The 23,571-nt window shown below is 42.5% G+C and overlaps 1 protein-coding gene across 1 annotated transcript; it reads right to left on the bottom strand.

The window, feature by feature from the left end:
• Positions 1-876: 876 nt before the first annotated feature.
• LOC118779943 (transient receptor potential cation channel subfamily M member 4-like) lies at positions 877-22,493 on the bottom strand. The gene is made up of 28 exons (XM_036532290.1): positions 22,173-22,493; positions 17,483-17,544; positions 17,211-17,388; positions 16,006-16,186; positions 15,073-15,242; positions 14,725-14,902; positions 13,761-13,825; positions 13,436-13,672; positions 13,135-13,237; positions 12,751-12,872; positions 12,274-12,561; positions 11,836-11,937; positions 11,219-11,347; positions 9,368-9,497; positions 8,822-8,967; positions 8,529-8,641; positions 7,783-7,884; positions 7,595-7,641; positions 6,639-6,871; positions 5,926-6,041; positions 5,426-5,558; positions 4,641-4,815; positions 4,209-4,374; positions 3,812-3,993; positions 3,034-3,166; positions 2,772-2,844; positions 2,418-2,511; positions 877-2,196 (listed from the first exon to the last, which is right to left on the bottom strand). Exons 1-28 carry the CDS (start codon positions 22,236-22,238, stop codon positions 2,171-2,173), a joined length of 3,750 nt encoding a protein of 1,249 aa, XP_036388183.1. The 5' UTR covers positions 22,239-22,493; the 3' UTR covers positions 877-2,170.
• Between the last annotated feature and the right edge of the window lie 1,078 nt (positions 22,494-23,571).

Here is a 23,571-nt window from a genome sequence, read left to right as displayed (position 1 = left end):
TGAGATAAGTAAATACAAACGCTCCCATGCACGTCCATGCACACCCATGCACATGTGCTAACATGGACAGCACAGGCACAAAGGCACCCACGCATGCAGATACTGGCAGCAGAACATAAAGTACGGGCTAGCTAAGCATTGACACTCAACCTTTCCACAGCCAGCCCCCCAACACATGTTGCCAAAATAGCTGAGTGTGTGAGTGGTGGGACAGGCAGGTGGACAGGAGCTCTATTAAAAGCCCCTCTGTCTCCCAGTATCAGTGTAATGTGACCTTCACTTGGTCTGTGTGCCCCTGAAACTCTGCACTGCACGCCTGGCTACCCTCTGTATTTCATTTCTCCCCCTTTCTCAAAAAGAACCCGAGCCTTCACCTTCTCTGGTTCTGATTGTCTGCTTTCACAACTTTCCTCTCTCCTCTATCCCTCTTAAACCCTTGCTCTGTGACTCCCCTCTCAAACCCAACACAGCCTTTGTTTTTGTTTTTTTTTGATGTCTTAGCTTTCCCTTCTGAAACACATTTTCCTGTTGTCATTTCCCTCTGCCACCCTGTCTCACTGTATCTAAAGATGAAAGTACATTTCACCAAATCTCAATTGGCTATGTTGTGCATATTATTCACAATGTATTAATGTTTGAGTATGTCAGAGCTTTCATTTGTGTTTGTGTGCGCACATGTGTGTCTGTATGCGCACGTGAATTTGAGTGACTGAAAAATGGCTAAAAGCCACGTGAAGTGGAAACTTGAGAAGCCTCGGCACATGCCATTGAGATATTTCCCTGTCTATCACTCAATTCAATTCACAAGAATTCTACTGTTGGGCACATTAAGTTAGTCAAAGGCACCTGACCCATGCATCATCGACTGCTCGCAATCACAGTTATGTTTATTAATAACTTTGTTATTTAATCTAGTCATATGAATCGTCATCATTACACTCCATGCATTGATATGTGCTTTAAATTGCATGTTCACACCAAATATGGTTACATGAAACAGAATGGAGTAATCAAGTGAAAACACGTCACATAAAATTTCACCCAAACAGATCAACAGGAAACAAGATTTACAATTTTTAAGGAGATTTATATAATTTTATCTTCTTCTTGGGAACAAAACCAGCAGCGAAAATGGGAAAGCAGATTACCATATACTTCCACAACCTTCAAACGGAGTTATCTACATACTCATCCTACATTTGAATACATACATGTCTTTTACTAAACTGACAGACTGAATTGGTTGCAGGTAGACAAGTGGCTAATTTCTGTTCGCTTCCTTTAGATCCAGTGTTACAAACTCTGTCCAGCTCCTCTGTCAGTATTGCCACTTCCATGTAAGGCGGACATGAGAGAAGAACCTCGTCCTCAACACAGCATGCCCTTTACTTTCAGGAGTCAGACAGATGACAAGAGGAGTTCTTCTTACAGTCACATTCCTCTCTGCTCCCACCCCCTCACCCACGCATGGACACACGCAAGTTAGTGTTACCACTATAATCGATGCCAAAAAGATCCAACAGCAACCCCACTAGAGTATGATATTTACAAAATTACAAGTTAGACATGGACAACTCGCAGGACAGGCAGCCATGTAATTATTTATGCTAAAAACACAGTGATGTAACAAAAGAATGTATGTCCACACAGAAAGTTTTGGCACATGTACCTTGCGGAACTTTCTCTTCTTCATCTTTCTATACATCTTACAATATATAGACACCAAATAGATATTGTGCAGAGACACAGTCTGAAAATATTGTAGGAAGGCAAGTTTATTTCAGTATATACCCAATTTGCACACACCTATTTCTAAATTTCTGTATGTGGATATGTAAACATGTTAACTTTCAGTCTCTCAAAGCACTTCTATGGTGTCACATCGTGTCTGTGTTACATGTGTTTACAAAATGAATCCATTTCCCCTTCCTTTCACCCTCCCTCCCTGTCTGTGTGGAAACAGCGCTGAACAATAGGAAACAGTTACAGCTGGAACAAATGAGGAACAGCAAATGCCAGCGTAAAATGGAAACAAAACAATTGACCGCAGTAAAACAATCTTCACTTTTTAAAGGTATAAAAACAGATTAAATAATAGGGAGTCTTCCTCTTCCTTTTGCTGACCCTGAGTATGCCTTTCAGATGTTGTCCTCATGAAGGTATACTGGAGTCAACTCAAGCAGGAGGAGGGAGGTTCTGGAAAACAAACAGCGCTGATAAGCCTGACATCCCATATAAAATGAAAACATTGATTAATTGATTTACTTAATGCAGACAGACTGAGAGATGTTTCCACATATGTGTAAAGGTTTTCTTTTTTGAGAGTGAAAGAAATTTGCTTGGATAGGTGAACCATGGTGTAAGTGGACAGGAACTACAAGAGAGAGGCACGGCAGAGGGATAGCAGACAGCGATACCTCTGATTCTTGGAGGTGGCCGTGTGGTTTTGATCAAGTTGCTCTGGGACAATGCCTCCACAATCCATGAGAGAGCGCTAGAGCAATACTCTAGCTGCACGAAAGGGAGAAAGAAACGGAGGTGAACACTGCTGCTGCATTAAGCTGACTGAGAGGACAGCTGCAGACTAAACTCAGCCAATTTCATGGTCAAAAGGGGAGGAGCTGCTGTTACACAAGCAAACGGGTCATCAGTTCAGTTGGGTTATTACGGGCTCAAGTGGAATGAGGACCGGACACGTTGAGGCCCGTGACAGGACTAGAGATGCACCACTGATAGACTGTGAATGAAAGAGGGTAAAATTGCAGCCAAACCTCTGATTCCAGCGCTCTCAATCTGCGATCATGGTCCCGAATCTCAGCCATCTGTTTCAGCACACTGTCCACCCTGCACACACAGCAATACAACATTCACTGCCTGCTCCATCCACCTCGCACCCTTTGACGTATTACATGCACTGAAAAGGAAAGACGAACGTGGACCATCCCATAGAATGAGAGTGAACTGAATGCAAAATGGAGTGAAAACGCAGGCAAAGCTGGAGAGGGACAGAGGTAGAGGAACCAAAAGGGTTACTTGGCAGAGGTGCGCTTGAGTCTCTCTGTGTCACTCCCTCGCAGCCATTTGTTCTGGGCGGTCAGCAGGTTCTCCTTCTGAATGGCCTCCCACGTCATCAACTTGTTGGCCCTCTTTCCTGTAACCTCCAGCACTGAGAGGGGGAGGGGGGAGGGGGGAGGAGTCAGGGACACAAGGGGATGGTTTGCATACACAGGCAGTGGCTCTGAACCTACAGTCCTGGAATAAATGCACTGCCGTCTGCACAGAGGGACAGCAGAGGAGGACAGTATCATAGCATGGCAACCGCAACTTTTTTGTTCTACATTTTTTCGTTCCCAGTCACATCCTATGACTGTCTCTGACCCCAACGTGGAGGATTATGCATATTGTATTGCATTCGTAAAACTACTACTGCTCGTATGTATTTATAGTAGCACTAGTTTATCACAGCACTGTGAAAGGGACTGTCACTTTTGGACATGTTTCGCTGTGTTTAGTATGTTCCATTGTTCCTTCAGCTTTATTAGATGCACCACACACTGCCTTCTCCAGGTAGCAGCATCTGCAAAATGACTACATTTTATGCTGCTGTTGATGTTCCAGTTAACTGAGAACAGATACTGTTGAGCCAGCAGACTTTGCTTCACTCCATGATCAGGGTTTGCAGGGACTTTCACCATGGGCCAATGATTTGCGATTGTTAACAGTGTACTGTAATGACCAGCTTCATGTGCCCATTGTGGTGTATTACTGTGACACCATCCTGAAACGACTGCAATCAAATTTCTTCACTCACCAAAGTGGTGGACCTTGACAGAGGGAACCCTGCGGATGTTCCTCTTGATGAAGAGGTGGAGGTGGGACAGGATGATGAAGGGGGGTGCAAGGGAGGGCCGCGAGTGGTACTCCACAATTAAGTTGTAGCGCTGGAACTTCCAGTAGGTGTCACTATTTTCCTGCACCTTGGAGAAAGTGTAGCTGAGGCAGAAGGTGGGGGGGTGCAGATCAATACACTTAGTACAAACCATGCTCTGCTTACACAGAGGAAAAACAGGAAACACATGTTAGAAAAACAACAAGAGTGAAATATTACATGGGTAAAACAGATCAAAGACATATCAAAAACAGACAATAAATAAACTACAAGAAAGGCAGAGATAGATAGAGGGGGGAGGAGGAGAGAGAGAGAGTACCTGAACATGGCAATGAGCAGGTTGAGCAGCAGGATGTTGGTGACCAGCAGGTAGACGACCAGCAGGATGATGACCAGCCAGTTGGCGTAGGTGTTCATACAGGGCTCTGCTCCAGCATCAATTAGTGTCACATTGTCAGTGCAGCTCACCTCCCCCACCTTAGCAGCTGAAAACAGAGAGATAAAAAGCAATAGTACTGGGGGGGGGGGGGTCAAGCTAAAATTCTGGATTTCTAACAAGCTTTAAATGCAAATGTGCCTATTTAACATTAACTGTCAAAGAAAAAGGATAGTGGACATAACTGGTTAAATACAGTGTCAACCTTTTAAGAGCTATGCAACAAATACAAATGGAATCGAATACATTCACAAAATTCACGCACAGGCACAAACAAGCAAGCAAGCACATATTCACACAGACATGATACGATACCATCAATGTCCTCTAGGGGGATCTGTCCGAATATGTGTAGGTAAGGCCTGTAGAACACCCTACGCAGGACCCAATCTGGGCGGGGATCATAGGAGTACAGCAGTGCCTGATTAGCGACTCCATATGCAACCAGCCACACCCCCAGGAAGAAGAGGAAGAAGAATACATCCTTCATCTGACAGGGAAAAGGATGAAGAGAGAAGAACCGATAAGAGGGGATAAATATAAGGGAGAGGTATAAAGAGAGGGAGAAGTCCACTTTATTTTACAATACAATTTAAATATATGCCTCAATACACAGACACCAGTGTTTATTGAAACAGATGTTCACTGTATGATGTTTTCAACGCTTAAGTACATTTTAAGGCAGTGTAAATATGTCATGTTAAGCTTGGTTCCCACTGGCAGATTCCCTGCTGTGCTGTCAGGGTGGGCCATATGCATTTTTTCCCTTTTTTAGCAGAGCTGTCTGTAAGGAATTACACAGTAGATGATTCATGTTGCAGTGCTGTATTAAAACAGCATGTAAAATACTACAAAAATATAGTTCAACCATTCAGATTACCAACTATATACATTCTCCTGTATTTACAAAATATAAGGCTGGATGGTGCTGGTATGTGGAGTTCTTTTTTACATAATTCTTCACTACACAATTTTCAGTGATGTGATCAAAGAGAGAACAGGCAGTGCTAGCACAGGCTTCAAAGGATTCAGCTACCCTGCATCTCCTCTAAGTTAATCATTTCCTTCCTCTGTTTCCTCTCCCTCCTGCCCTAGCTTACCATCTTTCCCACGATAATGATTTTGGGTCCCAGTCGCTTGTGAATGGCGAAGATGTGGATGAGCCTGAGGGTGAACACCATGAAGTCCAGACACAGTATAGCCCGGCCAATCTCGTAGGACCACTCGAACATTCTGGCATGAGCGGACAGAGGCAGAGAGGGATGAGGGTGAATGCGAAAAAACCGTTCTCACAATGACAGCCTCGCTTGGCGCAGGGCTGCATCCACAGCTTTTACTCTACAAACATGACAGTTTTGTAACTGATCCCGCATCGTAAAGCATAAGCAGTGTTTCTGCTTACTGACATGTTGTTTCTCTACGCATAATACACAACTCTGACCAATTTCCGCCAATTCCACTTTGATGGCGGCCATTTCGTTATCCGTGACTGCATGTGAGATGTTTCACTGCACTGTGCTAGACAGGCTACACTGGCTAACAGTGCAGTAAGGTGCTTAGACATGGGACAGCACACACACTGGACTGAGCAATAGGTTACCTGCAGCAGAGGCCAATGATGAACAGGGTGATGGCTGTGATGTCACACTTGTTCCACATATCCTGAATGTACAGACGCACCCTCTGAGACAGAGGGTAGCTGCCCACGAAGAATGTCTGACAGAGGGGACAGAGATTTGGGTTAGACTTAACCTTATAAGAAATACTGTCAAAGTGTCAATATATTTACGTACAGTATGCGTGCATTATCCATAAAGAATGTTTTTTATTCTGTGTAAAATAAAGTACATAATTGTATATGCAGTATATTTTGATATATTGAAAATATATTCCTAATATATTCCTAAACCTTAAAGTATGTTCTAACAGCCCTCCCTCTGCCCCTACCTAAATCCTGTCACTTCTTACTACTCCTCCTTCAAACACATTCAAACACATTCAGGTTTATTCACTACAGGACTTGGCCACATTACACCTGGATCACAGAGTAATTCACCCTGTCCAAAAACACACTATAGTCAGTGCATTTATTCTGCTCCTTCCAGGTCTTTGACCCTTCCACATCCAACTTTCAGGTACAGCATTGATTCTCTCCAGTGTTACAGTAGTTGTATCTATACAAAAACCCCTCTTTCAGTATTGCTTTCCTGTGCATTCAGACAACATGCATGTACACTGTACTTTGTTGACCCTGTTGAAGTGCTGCAGGAGTGCTGTGAGGTTAGCGTGAGATATCCAAATCCCTCTCCATACCTGTCGGATCTCCTCACAGACGATGGTAAAGACCCAGAAGTACAGCACCAGCTCCATGGGAGCAGGGCCTACAGGAGGCGGTGGCTTGAAGTCGACCAGTAGCACATAGGCAAACAGGAGGAGGAAGAGGAAGTACATGAGCACGTTTCCCAAAAACGAAGTGACAGGTGCAGACCAAAACTGTCGCCATCGGGATATCACAAAGGGGCGCTTAGGAGTCCCAGGGGTGTATCCTGCAGAGAAACCAGGACAAAGGGGGCATCAAACCAGAGGTGGCCATTCTGATCAAGGGCCACAAAAAATGTTTTCAAAACTGTAATACCCAATTCATTTACTGTACCGAGAACTATCAGGTGTTTTTAGTATCCATACATGTACTCCATTCTATGCGCAATCTCGCTTTATTTCACACTGAATAACCTGAACACTCCTTGCAGTACAGCACCCTTATCTTTGTTTTCACCGTAACAACATTTAACATGCATCACAGGGCCCGGCAATGACATGAATCCAATTTGTAATAGTTTTTCTTTCACATACCTCAGGGGCCACAAATAAAGCTCTGGAGGGCCACTGATTGACCACCCCCTTTAACAGCACATAACACCAGTTATGCTGATAAACACTGCTGCACTGAGGAACAGGTGTAATACTGTTAATACTGAACAGACATTCCGACAATATTACACTCAACGCTTAACTGAGTCCCAAGAGTAGGACAGAAGAATAATGTACAGAGGAATAATGAGAGTGAAGACTGACAGTGAGAGATATTAATAGGGACCGAGGCAGAAAGGATGATTTTCCATAGGATCCTGCAGTAAATTCTATTAGTATATGTTGTATATTACAGGTGATTTAAGGAGTAAAGTGCCAAGGAAGACAGACAAGCAAAGTGAGGGGAAGAGAGAGTTAGGGAAAAGCAAGCAGAGAGAGAGAGAGAGAGACAGACCCACCTTTAGTTTTGGACCTGAGATCATTATATTCTTCAGCTTCTTCTTCACTGAGACAGATGAGAGAGGGAGACATGCACACATGCAAAGTACAATGACTGCTTTAACCACTTATTTCCAAGCTCACTGGTTAGGGCAGGCACAGATACACTCAGAAACATAAAGAGCAATGAGCAGCAAGGGTATATTACGTGTGCTTGATGTCGTTGAAAGAGAAGATGGTCTCTCCATACAGGCTGTCCGTCTCTATACTTTTTACCGCGACTTTAGTGTTTCCCTCCTCATCCCGTTCCCTGAGACAAAGAGGATGGGAGAGTGTTCAAATTCAATTGAGTAAAATAAAATTTCATTTGGTCAAACCATTTACATTGCAGTGTATCCTTAGGACACACCACGAGAAGAAATATTACATCCCCCTAGCTTTGCTTTAATCCTGTGTTTAAGAAATTCAGGTGAAAAAAGAACCAATTTCTCAGCAATATAGTGTACACAACACATTTTCAACAAACAAAACCACTTCAGACTCTCCCAGATTAGCTGTTAATATGTAAAACGTATTTTTCTATTCTTTTTACATTACATTACGGGTTTGAAATTGATTTTCAACCCTACTGTCTGTTTTCTATCTTTACTTTTCTGTTTTTCTAAATTGCCCTGAATTTCTACCACAAAGTAAAGGAGGCAGGCAACTATAAATAAATTTTTTTATAATAAATCTCCACAACTTTTGGCCCTCTCATAAAATGTTCAAGTACATCTGATCTAAATCTAAATCTGAGCTAGATAAGCAACAGAACGGGGTTTCACACAGCAGTAATACAAGTATGAATGAAAACCGCAGAGAGGTAGACAAAGACAAAAAATGAAAGGGATCCAACTGAACACTGCAGTTCACTGAGATGTACATTGAGAGAGACTGAAAGACAGAGTTCCAGACCTGAAGGTGATGAACCTGGTGTAGATGAGAGGAGGGAAGAAGAATGTGAGGATGAGTTTCCACACCTCTGTGTATCTCTCCATATCCCCCCACCAGATCTCAGTCAGGAGAGACTGACACAAAGAGAAATAAAAATACAATAATATGGTGAAATTTCACACTGACGCACGTTTTCTGATCAGGAGATGGCCACAGTCTATCTATAACATGCACATTTTGCATTTGTATTGTCTCTACATGAACAGTAAAATGAATGCAGTAAATCAATGGAGACCCCAAACAGCAGGACAGACCTGCACTCCATCATGGCTGAAGAACAAGCGGGCGTCACCAGCTGTAGCCATCTGAAGGCAGGTGGCCCCTCCCCAGACCGGAGACTTCCTAATCAGGAGAGTGAAGGAGCGATTCTCGCTGCTCTGGTAGCACTTACTGAACACATCTACAGAGAGAAAAGGTTTAGGGGAGTGGTGTGCTTTAATGCATTTAGCACAGATAATCTATTACATCAAATGCAAAGAAGTTCTGTGAAACAATGCTTTTCCATACCTGTCCATGCATGTGAAAAAGTATTTAAAAACACGTTTGCCCATAGTATCAATTTTTCCCATGTTTAACTGGATCAGAATAAAATATTCATCCACACCCTCTTCAATATATTTACTTAGGAAACACCAATATAATTTAAAAAATTCTGTATAAGAATGTGTCATGTTCCTCTGAAACTTTCAGTCCATAGTGAATACAAATGCAAAGAACAATGTTCAGCATGACTATAAATGTTCAGAATCTAGACCAATTGGTTTAAAGGGTCAGTATGGCCGTAACCTCCCCTCCCTCACCATGTGCCAGATTCTCAAACTTCTGTGCCAGCTCCTTCATAGACATCTTGGTCTCAGTCTCACCCTCCAGCTTGGACAGTTCTCTCAGCATCTTACAGCCACTGAGGGCACTCAGCACAGACTCGCCTCCCTGAGATACAGAAACAGGGAGAGAGAGATAGAGCAGGAGAAGGAAAAGGAGATGGAGAGAGAGTGAGAGGCAGAGAAGGAAAGAGGGAGAGAGGGAAAGAGTGGTCAAGCTAGGTGATACTTGTGCCATTTTAACATCTTCAAAAAGCAGCACACTTCCCTGATCCTGGACATGGTCAATCTCTTTGTGGAAGGTGTGAAATACAGAATATGGAAATATTCCACCAAGGGGTAAGCAGATGTAGCAATATATGTGGACAAGGTGCTTTTGCATTTCACATAAGCCAGAATACAAAAAACAACTATGATCATGTGAAGAGAAAGGAGTAAGTCTTAAGCTGTTGTACTGTGCGTGAGCCTCACACATGTCAGCTACTGTAGATTACAGGACGTCTGTGCTGATATGCCACATGAGTTTTCAATTGAGCGGATCATGTGGCATTCACCATTTTCGGACTCTGCAATGATTTCGGAACCACAGAGTGCCCGCTGGTCACTGACACTACCATTAAAGCACTTAAACGAACTCTAGCTCACACAAAGTTGCCCTCTGTTTCTATCAAGGTGCCCAGGTACTTCTTTTCACTTTCATTCTTCCATTGTTTGCAGGGGGATTAAATAAATCTTCATGCTCTTGCAACATCTTAATATATTCCTCATACTCCACTTCCAGAGAGTCCAGAGAGTATTTCAGCTAGACATTCTTCCACGTTATTTATTTCCACACAATTAATCTCTATACAATTCATTCACATACATTCTGTAGTATGCTGATTTTGGATCATGCACTTTTAGAATGAGAGATGGCTCTCCCTGGAAAGGACATCTTACTCATGAGCTGGCATTAGAAATCCATTTTACTGTTACATTGGGACTTCACCCAATTCCTTACCACCAAAATTTCTTTTTCCAGAGATGCAAACTCTTGTCTGAAAATACCTTCATCCATTTCTTGAGAAATTCTTAAAATACATACTACTTTTCATCAGAAATACCACACCAAATTTCAAAACTGGGGACACTTAAAAAATGCATTTCAAATACTTTCATAAAAATACTCCTGATACACTCTGTAATCCCAATTTGCATACACATACTAATTACTTTTCAAATGCTTGTTAGGTTGAAAACATATTTTCACATTAATTTTCCATACAGTACTACTCACCACTTGCTCTCAGACAGTCTCTTTGACTTATTATTATATGACTCAGACAATGTTTTAACTTATTAACGTGGCTTTGCAATAACGGTACAGCTGTAGTAACAGTATTTTTTCCATAAAGATATATGGATACATTGTCAAACTGAATTTACTGCAACTGACTGTGCTATGAAATACAACTATGTAATCAAATATTTAATATTTTAGCAACATACAAATACTAAAAACTATATGAATGAATTATCATATGTATTTCAAAACTTTTTACATCATACATATATTTCAAACACATTTACACATTGGAAATACTTTAAGTACATGTTTCACCCAGGCCTGTGTGTGGCCCAGTTCTATCCTCTGTTATAAGTGAAACATTCATTACCAGACAGAAAATAAGCAATTGGGTGTCATTTGGTTTTCTGTCCCTAAAATGCTGAATCTGCGGATAATGTCACTGCAGTACTCGTATAATATCCGTGCTTAGACTTTGGTTACCTGGAGTGTAACATAATGTATGATAATACTCCTAAATGTAACGTCATATAGGTGTAAATTACCATCTCCCAGAAGAAAATGGCCATTTCTCTGCGGTTCTGCAGGACGGCCCAGATGAAGAGTGAGGCCCAGGGATAGGCACAGCGCCTCTTACGGTATACACAGTCACCCTGCAGCAACTTGTTCACTTTCTGAAAGTGGGAGAGAGAGAGTGAGAGGGAGAGGGAAAGAAAGAGAGAGAAAGTTTTTCAAATTTATTTTTTAAATCAAACTTATCTATCCATCTATCTATGTGTGTGTCCCCAACTATCCATCTATTTATCTATCTACGTGTGTGTGTGTGTGTGTGCGCGTGTGTGTGCCCATAGACTTTCTTTTCTAATAGACAGAGAGAATGGAGGAGGGAGGGGGCATTGTCCTAAAATACTATGAAAACACAATCCTGTCATGCTGATAAAGCCTATTTCAATCCTTGAATCTGGGAGACAGACCAAGAGAGATGGAGAAAAATGTTAATACTGAAATGTGAAATGTGTGCACAATGATCTGTCATTCATACCAGAATATTACTGAATACTGAGAGTGTACAAAGAAACTTCAGTTGAAGGGGAATACAAACTGAAATTGGAAAAAGCAGTTAAAAGTCACCAGCAGGAGCAGTAATGACACTGAGCAGTACCTTAAGTGACTTTCTTGTGTTAGTGATGTTGTCCAGTTCCAACTCAGAATAGTAAAATGGTTGACACACGTCTCCTAAGATATCCCATAATACTCGTGACACCTGAGAGAAAGGGAAGACGAAGATAATTATTTGCATCTGAGAGGATGCAATGTGTCTACAAATTTGAGCAGTTGAACAAGTCCTTTCATGCTCTCCATAATTCAGCTGCTGCCTGCATTCATTTCTTTGTTCTCATCCTTGTCCTCATTTACAATAGTGCTGCCTCAACAGCACAGCCCTCATACGCTCCTTTCCTTGTCCTTTTTCAGAAGGAAACTGATGGCTTTGATGGAAAAATGATCATGATCACGATCCTAATTTATACTGTTAGTTGGCATGATAATACAGCATATTCACAATCCTGTGCATTAGCCTCCCACCCTCTCCGGGTCTCACCTCATACAAACTGAATGAGGCTTGACGAGGTCCAGACTGCGGGTTCTCGGGACCCTTGCCACTGGGTGCCAGGGAGGGCACAGAGCCCGAGGCACCTTGTCTCTCACTCAGACGTCGATGCAGCAGCTCGTAAAGCAAGGAGCTGTCCAACACCGAGCTGTACAGGCTCTCCAGGCGTTCATACGTCAAATACTCCAGGATGTTTAGGCCGTTCTCCGTGAAGAGCCTCACAAACTGGGGCTTGTCGTTCACCAGGGCGTCCGTCATGGAGTCCTCTAGGTCGTCGTACTGATCAGGGAGGATTTGCCGAACACAAATAAATATTTTTATCCAGGGAGACAAAATGAATGAGCGTTGTTTTTCTTACACTGACTGTGTGCAGGACTGACTGGGCTCTCCTTTACACTGGACTCCTGCATGAGCACAGTGAGGTATCGGAGGTGGTTCACTGAGAGCGAGGCGGGAGATTCCTCTCACCTTCCAATGGATGTCCCCATTGAAGAGCTCACTCTTGGCGATGTCCACTCTGTTCCAGGCCACAGCCAGCTTGAGCTCCTCAGTGTAAGGGCTGGAGTCGTCAGAATCTCGCTGTTTGCTTGCTAGAAAACAGAACAGAAGACCCTGAAAATTGACATGCTTCCACATAGCTCTGGCATTTGCATGACCTATATCATACTGAAATGACCTTTCTCTGCAAGGGTTTTGTGGTCCACAACTACGAATGCAAACCACAGCCTTGTTCAGCAGTCCATGTGAAAATGGAGGTGTTCATGCTGTGTATCTCCACATAGTCCAGACAATGTCACTGACTAACCAATCTAATACCACCAATAATGAGCTAATGAAAGCAACCATATTTACCTCGAACAAGGGCTTTGAGCAGCACTGTGTCAAAATCATCAGGTCCCTCCTGCTCACCATGGTAGACTGTGATCAAGTCCCTGTTCTGATAGATACTGAGCACCTGGTGAGAACAGGTTTCAAATAGGGGAAGGAGCAGAGAGTGCAGGGTGAGAGGTGTATTGAGAGATTAGCCAGATGGAATGAGGATTAACATCATACCTGACATGAACAGTCTGCAAACCTGCTCTGCAGAAAACTCCCTCGCTTTTACACAGAATTCAGAACATAATGTCACTCATTTTGTCCGATTTCCCCTCACCCGTTCAGTCAGTTTCTCTGTCGCTCTTTCTGCTGCGGAGGGAAAGTGCCTCTTCACCCTCTCCATGATCTGGTCCCTAAGGTTAACACTTGGTGCCTCTCCCTCTCCTTCGGTGGCAGATGAGACAGAGAGGGCAGGGGAGAAGTCATCCACAATCTCACAGATGAGGTCAGCTGCTCCCCCAGACCCTGCCAGGGCCAGCCAGGGTATGGAGTTGCGGAGGGAGAGGTCCACTTGCTGAATACATTGAGAGTTTGGCATTAACTGGGATAAAAGAAACACAACACAATTCTTAATGTGACCACTAGCACTGTGCTGACCTCACCTTCAACATGGCTGCCTCTCCTGCTATCAGCATACACAGCACTGGAATCTCAATGCTTCCACTACCTGGCAGAGGAGGAGGACAGGGACCAACAGAGAAAAAGGTCAGAGGTCACTGCTGGCTGGAAAACCCACCCCAAACCAAATCAGTTATCCCGGTAACAAATCTGGTGAGAGTGATAGACAAACAGACTGTACAACCTGCATGCAAACATGTCCTAATGTTTGACAATAACTGGCAGAAATAAATCATAATAAAGATGGTTCAAAATAAGAGATCCCACAGAGTGCGCCAGGAGCTTGCTGCAGCCAGCACAACAAAAGCACAAACTTTATTAAAATATGGACTTAATAAATGTTGTTTAATTCTGGTCTTTCAACTTTCTATTTAGAATTCTATGTCACCACTAAATAATTCAGATGTAGAGAACACTGAGTACACAACTGTCAACTTCACATTTAAATTTATAAGTCCTTTTCCATCAGAAACCAAGAAATGTCTCATAATCGACAGAAACTGATTTAAATGTATACTGCAGTCCAGTTATATCATACATTAAACCTCCTGAGAAAGTGGTCTTGTCTAGTAAGCACTGGTCGCATCAGATTAGAGTGGACCTGGTAAACCTCAGTGTAGATGTCACAATAGATACTGCACACTAGGAACTAAAACACCACCAGAAGACAAACTGCACCTAACAAAATTACACCTGATTATAATCTGCCTGAAGTGGAGCACTGATGCATTGTAACCATGTGAGTACTGTGAGTGTGTAGTTGAGGTTGAATGCTGACAGAAATATTCTTAAAAAAAACATGAAAATATAGAGGGATCTACAGTCCCCTCACAGTGTCGTATTCAGTGGAAAATTAATTTCTGCATCAATGATCCTCTCTCCCTTTTTCCCTCTCTCTATTTGGTTAGTCCTCCTGTTTGTTCCTCCTTACAGCACACTCTGCCTCACCCCAGATGCCAGTCCGCAGATGGGAGATGTAGTCCTCCAGACGGGCCCGGAAGCCAGCCTCACCCCCTCTGCGCCCCACGCTGCCATCATCCACCAGCAGGAAGGCCTGGTAGTTGTTGTCCAAACAACAGGAGTCCTGCAAAGTGTTACGTACGTAATACTTGGCAGGGAAGCTTCCCTAAGAGACACAGCAAAGCAGAGGTTTTAGACATGAGGAAAAAAAAAAACAGGATTCTGCATTCATAAGTGTACATGGTGCATGGCATTCATTCTGTAGGGGTACCACTTTCTGTGCATGCCACATGTGAGATGGCACTTGGGCATTCTTATGTGCGGTGGGTGTATTACCTGTGGGTTGATCAGTTGATGTCTGTTATGCACCAGGCCCCAGGGGGTGATACCCAGAGCAATGACTTTGGTTTGTGCAAGAGAGGGAGCAGCAGTTCCATGATCCCTCACTGCCTCCCCCACACACCTCCCCACACCCTCTCGCAACCCCTCTGTCAATATCCACGCTCCTGCAACATACAATGGAAAAGAGAGGAACATATTAGCTAATTAGCTAAATATAATGTAAAATCTACACGGTAGCTGTGGAGGACAGTCTTAATGTTTTATTCAAAGCAATGCGAGTGAAGTAACGCTACTTGATGTGTGAGGGGACAAGCTGTGGTTGTCATCTTTACCTACTTCAAAGCACACAGAGGCTTTTTGATTTGCCAACAACTGCATTTAGCTGTGCAAAATAGTAAATAACATCTGTTATGTTTCTCCACAAAGTCACACAATGACACAAACAACGCTACACAAACGGTATGAGCTCTACAGACATAGGCTGAAGGCTGAGCCCACATCTCATAGTGTGCTTGTCCTTGTGACGGGAATTCCTCTCACTGTGCCAGGCATGTAGAGGAAATCTCCATTGTGATCGATTTAGCAGCATACCCTGAGGAGAAGTCCTGCTGGCAGCTCCACTGGAGCACTCTGTCCATTCTATGTGCCATTTGAAAAAGGGCAGGCAATTGTTTGCACAAAGTCCTCACTGAAACCTTTCCCTCATTCCATCTGGCCTCAGGGGAAAACATGACTCCACTATCACATAATGTAGGTAGTCAGAAATCCTGACCAACACAGGCATATGTGTACAATATGAACACAGACAGATTCACACAGTAATTCAACCAGACTCACGGGCATGAAGGGAAGAGAGAATGATATTTAAGCACATGGAACGCAAAGAAGAAACAACAGAAGAAAAGCAAGAGGAAGGAGGGGAGTCACCTGTACTCTGAGCAGCTTTAACTAGCCCCTGTCTCAGGACCTCTCGAACCCACGTCTTCACCTTCGCCTTGCCCTCCCCACCCACCACTGACAGTACCAGGTTGGGTGGGGGCACACCCCAGTGAGCAGTCATCAGGGTGTACACAGTATTCGGTGGGGTGTCACAAGACAGGCGCAAAAACTAGGGAAGAGAGAGAGTGTCATATACAGACCTACAGAAACTCTGGCCCACTGGGACTGACAGAGGAAGAGACTGAGTTTAGTATATGCACACTGGCTGACCAGACCCTTCAGCACATGCGAATTGACTAAAGTGTTTATTTATACCTCAAGCACAATCCCATGCTCCGAGCCGTGTGACTGAGTGACTGCGACATCTGAACAAACAGATGCAGCTTGGGTTGGGTTCAGAGTCTGACACTTGACTTGACACAGAAACACAAATCTGTGTTCATGGTAATACTGTGGGGGGAAAGAGTGTTCATAGCAGAGCCAAAGGCCATGCCATTTAGGTCACCTATTAAATGAGTGGCATTTATATTTTGCCACGCGCTATGCAGTACATGAATAATAAACAACACACCTTTTACATGTGGTTTGGACAGTTATTTGATTTCAGCACTATGTTTGTACATTTGCCTTATTAATATTATTTTGTTATATACCTTATTACAGAGGTTATTGTATAGTCAGCTATGGCACCAGCTCTAAAGCTTTTGTCTGTTTTTAAGGTCACATTTATTTATTGATGTTCAGTCTATACTCTAACACCAATCATCTCACATTCTCCAGGCCAAGGCTCTAGATGAGTCTTTCCCTTCTCAGTGTTGGACTCTGCACCACTGTGGGACCACATAAGCAGTATTCAGTCACCACTGTACTCACACAACACCCAGAAATGCAATAATACCTAAAAAATTTTACTTTGACATCTAGTCCATAAACTTCTACTCTAAATGCAATGAAATGATGTCATTGCTTATCTTGCATTGTTGTTGATTTCATCAGAAATTGAAATAAGATGGTAAAAGATGTGCATGAATCTTAGAGACAAACACAAAGCCCCTCTTACAAGGACAGGGGGAGGGGATATTAGTTCAGGGGAATTAAAGGAAAAGCACTTGAAAGGACAAAGACAGCAAACTACAGATTCGACAGAAAGAGAAAAGAATGACTGTGATCAGGACTGTGTGAAAGGCACCCACATGACTGTGTCTCTTCCCAGCTCCAGCAAACTCCAGTTCACCGAAGGCATCAGTGGGGTACTCCGAGGAGTGCTGGGCACTGTCCCACTGGCTCACGATGGCCGCGCTGAAATAATCCCCTGTAGCCACTGATGCATGCGTTTCCCGTGCCCCTCCACACTGACACAACGCCCCATTGCTGCCAGGGTGGAAGAGAGAATTGGTCTACCTGCTAAGATACCGGACCCTACAGAATGTTGACAGTTATACTGAGTGAAAAAAAGTGATCTTACCTTGAGGAATCCTCAACAAAGGTTGTACACACTCTCTTCTTAATGATCTTGGGGATCCAGCTCTACAGAAATAAATTTTCTTATTTTAGTTGTTCAGATGCATACCACAGCATCTTCAGCAGTGTAACAGTAAAGGTCTCTGCACACCACCCTGATGGCCTCTGATGAGCCAGGGTCAGCAATTATTGAGGACCAATTAAGTTCTTTCACAGCACAAGACACGCAGGCACACAGAGCTGCTGTGTCTCTCACTGAATCCACAGTCTTCCTTGTACTTTCATGGTCTGAGGAACACCAACGCATTTAAGGCAAACTTTGTTCATTCGCTCAGTGTCATAGCAATAACAGTGCAGATGTAGCTCAAACTACAGTCCATCCAGCTTTAAGAAGGAGGTTCATTTATATAAACCTTTGAATGTGTGGACTGTCTCACTCACCCTATAGCTAAATAAACACCTATCAGAAGAATCCTGTCTTTTCCAAGCCTTCACACAGTGCACATCACAATACTAAACATCTATAATGTACTTCATGTGTACTAGCATATTAAAATACATATTATGTACCTTACACAAATATATATTGCAAAATATAACTACATATTAATATTTTAAATATTTGTATCAGTTATGAATGTTTGAATTTTCTAGCCCATTGGTCAGGAAGGTAAATGGGTACATCTGTAAATAAGACTCTGCTAAAATACAGTTTAGAATGGGGTTTCCAGGGATGTCTTTCATCATAAAAGTGGGGACCACTCATAATTACATTTATCCATTTGTCTCTTTCATATCCGAAAAAGAAACGAAACTTCCATGAACTAATTAACATCACAACCCTACTGTTTTATGGTTATATGGTTTTTATATGTCCATCCTGCATTATAAATCTATAATATTAAAGTTAATTTGTCCCTATGAATTGGCAGTCATCAGGCTGATATAACAGGGCCCTTACCAAGGAGATGGAGAATGTAGGATTAAACTTTATGTGGATGGATTAACAGTTCTCCTGACAGACATCTGATCTGACTCTGACTGATCCTAGAGGACAGTGGTAAAGGAGGGATGTGTGATTCAAGGGGAATACCAGGGGTGTCAGGTCATTTAATGTACGGAAAGGAAGGCAGAGGGAAACAGAGACAGTTAAAGGATGAATTTAATGCTCTCTGTCCATCACATGGCCTTCAGTCAATGAGCAGACACCGACACTTAACTTCTGTTTTTCATCCTTAGGCCCAAACATGAAACCCTGCAAAAAGTATATAAAACATTCACGATCCCTCTAATGACCCCTAGTGGCACATGTGGGCCAAAAATGACTTATAGCAAGTCAATACTGAAAAGGTTTTTCACAGCTTGGAGTTGGGGACATGAAACTAGGAGTGGCTGTCTTGCAATCTGTAAGTCTTCTGAAGCATGTTGGTTCTTCTTTGTACCTGTGATGTCATGTGCTGAATGTATTCAAACTGCCTTGCCCAATATATGTAAACCTTTCAGCTAACATGGTCTGTGGGACTTCTATGCGATGTATTTCACATACTTGTCCTGTACTGTGATGCAGCTCCTTTGTACACAAAGTTTAACCTCCTTTGTACAGTATGTGTCTGATCACTATCTTGCTCACCACTTCTATACAGCATGCACACCTCCTGAATATGACATACTCTGTCCACTTCTGAGATAAATCTAAGATTAAAGCCAAAGCAAACAGTCTGGGTTAGAGTCCAGTTCAATTCCAACACAACTGTGACATTGTTTGTCTTGAAGGTCATCAGGAGAAGAGGAAAAGTCACACAGCAGTGGAGGTTTGTAGAAGCACGGATCCCAAATCAGGGAAAAACTAAACAACATTGAGTGGTTTAGGATCATCTCTCCGCAGAGTGCTGAAGGGGAGATTTTCTTCAGTATTTTGACGGGAGACTGACATTCTGCCTCCTTAAGAACAGCTACATCGACAAAGGAATGCAGAAAGGAGGCATTGCTCACGTGTCAGTGTACACAGAACAAACAGGCATAATGACCCAGCTCATCAGGGAGGCACAGGAGAAAAGGGGAGACCTCCCATGGGGTTGAGTAGGGTCCCCTCGTCTCTCTGCTCTCATGCACCCTGAAATTTGTTAGGCACCTCTGAGTTGCGCAGATAACCTCAGCGGAGTGGTGCATATTCTCCAATGAGCACCCACTCTGCTGTCCTTTGCTGCCAATAGCCAGTGGCTGTGTTCAAGTGTACTTGTTGAATGCATTGTCTGGCTTCAGCACTCCTGAATTGTTGTCACGAGATGAGCCTGGTAAACAATTGGCGATTCCAACACAGTAAATGACCGTGGACCCTACAGACAAATTCAAGTTCCTGTAGCACATTGCAAAAGGGGAGTTGACAAATTGATGATGACAAACTGCTGAATTCCATATCAAACCCTTTTTTGATAGGGGCTACTGACTCTCTTGTGTATTGTTCATCATCCCAAGAATGGTTCATTCATGCACGAGAACTGCTCCTCTTTTATTATCAGTTTGAACATGCATGTGGCCTACCTTCTTCTATGCTTCAAAACTGGAAAGTCCTTCTTCCATTTAATTCTTTAAGTCAGAAAACATATCCATACATTTATACCTAAATAAACTGCAGGAAGGGGGTGAACTAGATCTTCCAGCATGGTATAACAACAAATGTGACAGTGCCACATCACGGTTATGTGAGATCTTTTCTTCTTTTTCAAATGGAAACCCAAACTATTATTTTAGAAGATTGTCTATTTCCCCAAAAATGTGTGTTCATGTAATGCAAAGCAACCCATTTTCATTTCACGAGAAACTACGGGAAAACCTTGAAACTGTCACATGTCAAAAGGTCTTCTGGGATATTATAAATGGAAACTTTCCTGATCTAAACATTGCCACAACTTTTAAAATCACTCCACAAACAAGAGCACTTCAGGTTTAATGTATATGAGTTGTTGTGAGTTAAAAATCTTTGGATAATACCATCCATTTAGACATCAGATTGTAGCTCATTTTTTCTCTGATGTTGCACTTTACCTAAGGAATTGTATTTCCTATTTATGTACTGGTGTGAACATTTCGGAATCTTGTAATTCTTGTAGTTAAATCCAGTGGGGGAGCAAAATCAACATTTCATTCATTTTAATAAAATCTACAGCCCCATTATTCAATTAGGAAAAGGCACTGCTCCTACTCATGGGGCAAATAATTCGAAATTTTAAGAGGAAACTGTTCAGTATTATTATTATTTGGTATTTGAGAGCAGTTTTTTTCACTTATTTTCATAGTTGTGTTGTCTTATTCATGTAAACTACTGCATGGTTTTGCAACGATGACGCCAGTTTGTTACTTGTCAAGGTCAAAGTTGGTATGTTAAATCTCAGCAGATATTATGACGAAATGGGTGACAAACCTGATGTTCAACCGGATCTTAACAGATTGCATTGAAAGATCAAAATAGTGTAGTATAGTCATACCATAATTAATATTTAAATTAGATTACATTATATAGAGACAGGAAAACGCATAGATTGAGAGAGAGAGAGAGAGAGAGAGAGAGAGAGAGAGAGAGAGAGAGAGAGAGCGAGCGAGCGAGAGAGAGAGAGAGAGAGAGAGAGAGAGAGAGATGATACATCCATCTCCAACCCACTCCAAAACAGCCATTCAAGAGGACTGGCAGTGACCGGTTTTCAATTCCTTTAGGGCGTGTGCTGTTGAGTTAAGGTTTCGCACTGAGGCTGGTTACTTGCCGGTTCAAACTAGTTGCAACAGTTAAATTACTTGTAATGCAACCGGAGTATTTACTCGCTGTTACTTTGTGCAGGCCAAGCCAGGACACGGCTCCTAAAACAAAGCAGTCTACCCCCGACTGCTTTTTGACGAAACTTATGAGAGCCAATCCTTAACCAATAAGATAATCGATATTACATAATTTCAACCAAAGCTGATTTGTTGCACGGTATGAGTGGTGTTCATGACTTTTAAAGATAGTTATTGTAGAGACAGCATGGCGTAGAGCGAACAATGCTCATTCGCTGTACTGCACAAATTAATGCTGATAATGCTGATGCAAATTAAAGTGATAAATTATGCAGCCCACCCTCAAAATTATGCTTTAATATAAAGCTGTCAGCAAGGTGACAGAGAATAATAATAATAATGTAGGCCTATTTAATGTGTTTTACACCACTGAATGAAGAAAGCCAAAAAAATTACCTAAATATTTTGAGTTCGCGTATGAGCTACTCTAACAAAAATTTAAAATGTAAATTGGAAGGTGAGTTTGTATGACATTGGCATTCAACGTAGGAATGACATGACACGTCATAGATCCCGGAGGCTGTTGGCAACCTCTTGTTATCTCTTAATTGTTTTGGTATAACGGCGCATCTTACACCGAATATCGAATAGAACTGAACACATTACAAAGCAGCGTGGTTAAAACAGTTCATATTTCACGCAACGGCAACTCTCTCGAAAACCCGGATATCCACAAGCTATGTTCCGCATTCTACAAACATAAAACTTAGCATTTCTTCCTTTTAAAACATCATACATACAAACATTCTACACACGCGAAGATTCACAGTGTGCGTGTTGACAGAAAGCTCCTATATGACTTTACGTTTGTTTTAAACTAAAACATTATGAACTCTTTTGCACTTGGATACACTCCAGATCCCTACCTGATCTTTCTCTGCTTTCGTCGTTCCTCCTCTCCCTCCTCCCTCCTCTTTCTCAGTTTCCTTCATCCTTCTTTCTCAGCCTTCCAATGTAAGGCAAAGTGAATGAGACACGTCTGTCGCAGCCAAGGCAATATAGTTGATCTACACCATAAAAACGGAGGTGAAAACCACGATATTAGGAAGGCCAGTGAAGTCGCGGCAGCTTTTGCAGCGACCCGCCCGTACCCATAGGAATCCTAAGGATTGAGAGTGCTATTCTGTAATACCACAGGTGAGGGTGTGGTTTTAAATAAAGGACGCAGAGGAAGAAAAAAGGAAAACCTGAGAAGCAAACTAACTGTAGGCGCAACACGAAAACAAACGACGCGCCAGTCTGACAAGTATAACTTTCGACAATTCTAGGCGTGCAGTCAAATGTTACGTCAGTCTGTTGACTTGTCTGTGTAATAAATCAGTGAAAAATGTGCCTCCAGAAGTTTATTATGTCTATCTATTCAGCCTAAAAAACGAACAAAAAGCAATATGTGCTGCACTGTTCGATACATATGGTGCAGTTAACAATGTTGATATTATTAGGGATGAGTAGTTTAGCTTTCCGTGCTAGCTGCCATTCTGCAGACATTGCTGCAGCAGATAATTTCCTCAAGCGGTCTATTTATGTTGAAGTGCAGAATTATTCAATATTCATATACACACATACTGCAATAAAGAAACACTCAGCCTACAGAAAATAATATAAACCATAATCATTTTTATTTAAAATAAATTTCACATTAATTATCATATAAAACATCTCTATGTACAAAGGATCATGGCATACCATGACAGGTAGACTAGACACACATTTCTCTTTCCTCTCCTCTTCCTTTATATGGAGCAGCGATACAGAGCTGTACTGTCCAGTTAGTGGAAACCACAGTGCTGAAACCTCCCACTGCAGCACACTGTTGTATAATGGGAATGAATCAGTCAGCATAGTATGTGTGTGAATTAAGAAGTTATACACTTATACCCTCCCATATATTTATGTGAATATGTATTATCTGTTCAATTGTAGCATGTGGGCTACCACAGTGAACACTCTGAATATTAAATACAATAGTAACACTGTCACTCCAACACCATCCCACCCTTTCTCTACCCGCTCTTTTCTCATCCTCTTTTCTCTCCCACCATCTCTTTCTTTTTTCTGTAGCAGCCATCACAGTTCTGCTCCATAGTCCTTTGTGCCTAACATCCAGTCCTATCTCCCATAGCCTTGAGGATCGTTGGCTTTTTTGGACTCATCCTTGCCGTTGGTCTGGCCTATGCGGTACAGCGTGTTGGCAAGGTTGTGAAGCTGGCAGGTGCCAAGCTGGCAGCCGCGCTGCGGAGCCCGCCGGGAACGGATTCTGGACTC

This window comes from Megalops cyprinoides, chromosome 1 (genome assembly GCF_013368585.1).
Source record: "Megalops cyprinoides isolate fMegCyp1 chromosome 1, fMegCyp1.pri, whole genome shotgun sequence".
Classification (NCBI taxonomy): domain Eukaryota; kingdom Metazoa; phylum Chordata; class Actinopteri; order Elopiformes; family Megalopidae; genus Megalops; species Megalops cyprinoides.
This window is presented reverse-complemented; position numbering and strand designations above follow the sequence as displayed.